Source organism: Perkinsus marinus, assembly GCF_000006405.1.
Source record: "Perkinsus marinus ATCC 50983 genomic scaffold scf_1104296975184, whole genome shotgun sequence".
NCBI lineage: Eukaryota > Perkinsozoa > Perkinsida > Perkinsidae > Perkinsus > Perkinsus marinus.
Genome location: NW_003200826.1, coordinates 19 through 3,048, shown reverse-complemented (window position 1 = coordinate 3,048; position 3,030 = coordinate 19). Strand labels below are relative to the sequence as shown.

The 3,030-nt window shown below is 49.1% G+C and overlaps 2 protein-coding genes across 2 annotated transcripts; both read left to right on the top strand.

Annotated features, from left to right (window-relative positions):
• Positions 1–190: 190 nt before the first annotated feature.
• Pmar_PMAR025269 (hypothetical protein) lies at positions 191–893 on the top strand (the record flags this gene model as incomplete). Its single annotated transcript, XM_002765673.1, has 1 exon — positions 191–893. One exon carries the CDS (start codon positions 191–193, stop codon positions 734–736), a length of 546 nt encoding a protein of 181 aa, XP_002765719.1. The 3' UTR covers positions 737–893.
• A 76-nt stretch (positions 894–969) lies between these two features.
• Pmar_PMAR025268 (hypothetical protein) lies at positions 970–2,625 on the top strand (the record flags this gene model as incomplete). The annotated part of the gene is made up of 1 exon (XM_002765672.1): positions 970–2,625. One exon carries the CDS (start codon positions 970–972, stop codon positions 2,623–2,625), a length of 1,656 nt encoding a protein of 551 aa, XP_002765718.1.
• Between the last annotated feature and the right edge of the window lie 405 nt (positions 2,626–3,030).

Below are 3,030 nucleotides of genomic sequence, written 5' to 3'. Positions count from 1 at the left end.
ATCAGCTACTTCACGATCGAGAAGGGCTCGGCTGCTGACAAGTATTTCCATGCTCACGCACTCTTGCCGAGATCGTCAAGTTCGAGTACCCCAACGGTTGTGTCGCAGCTGGTGGAAGCAGGAACAGAAATACTGTATTTTCGTCTCTCTAGACGCTTCCCTCGATCCTTCTGTAACTCTCAAGGCCGGTATGAGCTTCATCGATATTCATGATGCCAGTAAAGTCGCTCATCTGTCCATTGGAGTGACCTTGAAAAAGAACGAGGATAGTATGCTGAGCCTTACCATCGATGCTGGCGGATGCGCGGTCGTGTTCCAGTATGGTCAACCCGATGGAACCCATCTGAAAATATCTGTATGCATGACCAGCAAGGACCCGGCTAAGAAGAGACCAGATGGTGCGATCGAGGGCGAGGTTGCAATCACCGTCAACTTCATGGTCCACTTGCCGTACGTTGGTGACCTCATCGACTGGGATGTTAACGCCAAGGTTAACTGCACTGCCGCCCTCAAGAACGACATTACAGCATACGGCGTTATCGGCACTTCTGCAAGTGCTAAGGTCGCGTACGCCGCTGTGAGCCTCGACATTACGGCCAACACTCTTGATCATGCGTACAACAAATGGCACTTCGTGTCTGGTGTTGATTTCCACGCTTGGGCGGGTGTGTGGAAACTCAAAAAGCATTGGGACTATCACTGGGCGCTGTACGAGGCCGGCCCTGTAACTATATAAAGTAGAACCCGGTGTCAAGATATTGAGAACTAATGTTAAGATAATGTATTTAGTATCCATAATATGGATTCATATGATATCATATTTCTGTTAAATAGCCTTCGTGGGTCTTAATCAGCTCACACGAGTCCCGCACGATGATCAATGTCATTTCATCGCAGAAAATGGTGTAGCGTTGGTTTTCAGGTAACACTTATGATTCCACTTAAGTTTCTCTATCAACCTCGTTACCAATGTCTCTTGCTGGCTTTATTGTATCTTTACTTGGCGTATATGCTGCTCCCAGCCCGTTGAACAACGTGCGCGTACATGTCACCACGAAGGACTTCTGCAACAAGGACCTCAAAGACGCTCATGGCAATCCGGCGCCTTGCGGTGTTTCCCAATCTATGGAGACTTTCGGGCTCACCCTCCCAGGGATGGAAGACGGTTTTGCGACCACCAGAGAGGATATCATTATCGCTAAGGACGGTCAGGTGTCGATCAAGGCGTTGCCTAACTACCCCTACCAATTCATCATGACAGTGGAAGCCCTCGAGTGCACGCGTGTTGAGCAACTGTACGACCATCAGTCGGTCGTTCTTGTCGATACACCAACTAACAGCTACGCCAAACGCCTGCTTAGTATGGACACTGCAGATCTCGAGGAGCAGGGTTGGATCCACGAGGGAACCGCTGACATCCACGGTGCTAAGATGAGCAGATGGTCTAAGAAGGGGCCTGAAGGTGTCGACCCTGAGGCCGGCACCAACTACACGGCTCTCTATCAAACGGGTCTTATGCCTGACACTTGGGTTCTCTTCGTGGATGAGAACATCCACCAGCCTGTGAAGTTGCTGGCTATCGACACTTATGTTGGCAACAAGATCTTTCAAGAAACCGCCTTTGATCGCTTCGAGGGCCTTGACGAGGACCTCAACGTGGACTCGGCAACAGAAGCCATGTACAATACCTATCGTATTGATTCTCGAAGGCACCTCGGTGGAGGTGTTGGGAACAGTGGTCCTCCGGTCTTGACTGATCATATCGCCCCCGACCTGCTCCCTGAAAGGTCCCGTGTTTTCGTTGAAGAAAACGATCTCGTCGATTGGATGAGTGAGCGTCGTTCGCTCCGTCAGAAGGGCATGTCTAAGGGGATTAAATACTTCACTATTGAGGAGAATTCTGCCGCCGATTTGTATTTCCACGCTTTGGCTCATCGCCAACTGGTGCAAGTTCTCGATTTCGAGTTCCCCAAGGGATGCAGCAGCGGGAAGTCCGCTGATGCTTCCAAAAAGTTTTGCTTGTTCGCTTCAGTGGATGCCTCTCTCGACAAGTCCATCACAGTCAAAGCAGGAATGACTTACAAGGACGTCCTGAATCCTGATATCACCGCCCATTTGAGCTTGTACGTGAATCTCAAGAAGACCAGTGACGCCGCCGTACTCGATCTCGAGTTCGAGGCTGGTGGCTGTGCTGTTGTCTTCCAGTTCGGCGAAGGTGTGAGCCTGTCGATCAACGTCTGTATTTACGGCAAAGCTGGTGGGAAGTCTCTACTTCAGCCCGATAACCGAACCTTCTATGGAGAAGCCGGTGTATCTGTATCGTTCAATGTGAATCTACCCACGGTGGGTAATATCATCAACTGGACCATTGAGGCGAAAGTTAACTGCACGGCTAAGCCTCATAATGAGATATCTGCGTACGGGATGATCGGTACGAGCGTTTCCCTCAAGGTTGCCGGAGCTGGTGTGTCTCTCGACATCAAGGGCAACACTGTTGAACATATCGCAAACCAATGGGAGTTCGCATCCAACGTCAACTTTAATGCCTTTGTTGGATTCGGGAAGTTCAAGAAGACGTGGGAGAACCATTGGGAGTTGTGGCACGCCGGTCCTGTCAAGTTCTGAAACATTGTAGAAGATCGGAAGCTATAGATGAGAGAGGATGATGAATCATCATCATCATTGATGATGGATCGAAGAGTTCTTGATATTAAGTGTATATAAACTACCAGTTCCAGTATTAGAGTATAGAGGCTTTTTGAGATGCCGCGCAGTAGGTGTGGCGCTCGCCTCATTAGCTATGTGGTCCACATAATGTGGATTGATCGAAACTTTCGATTCGAAAGTAGTGGAGACGCAGTTGTCTCTATATGGTTTTGATCCACTATCATACGAATACCGTATCAGTAAGATATGCCATTGTTGGATTCTGAAGAAAGCAATAATACTAGGCGATCTGTGTTATCAAACTTGGGGGCTGTGCCGAGAAGTCGCCTAATATCTGCTGTGAGAGCTATGGAGAAGGCCATA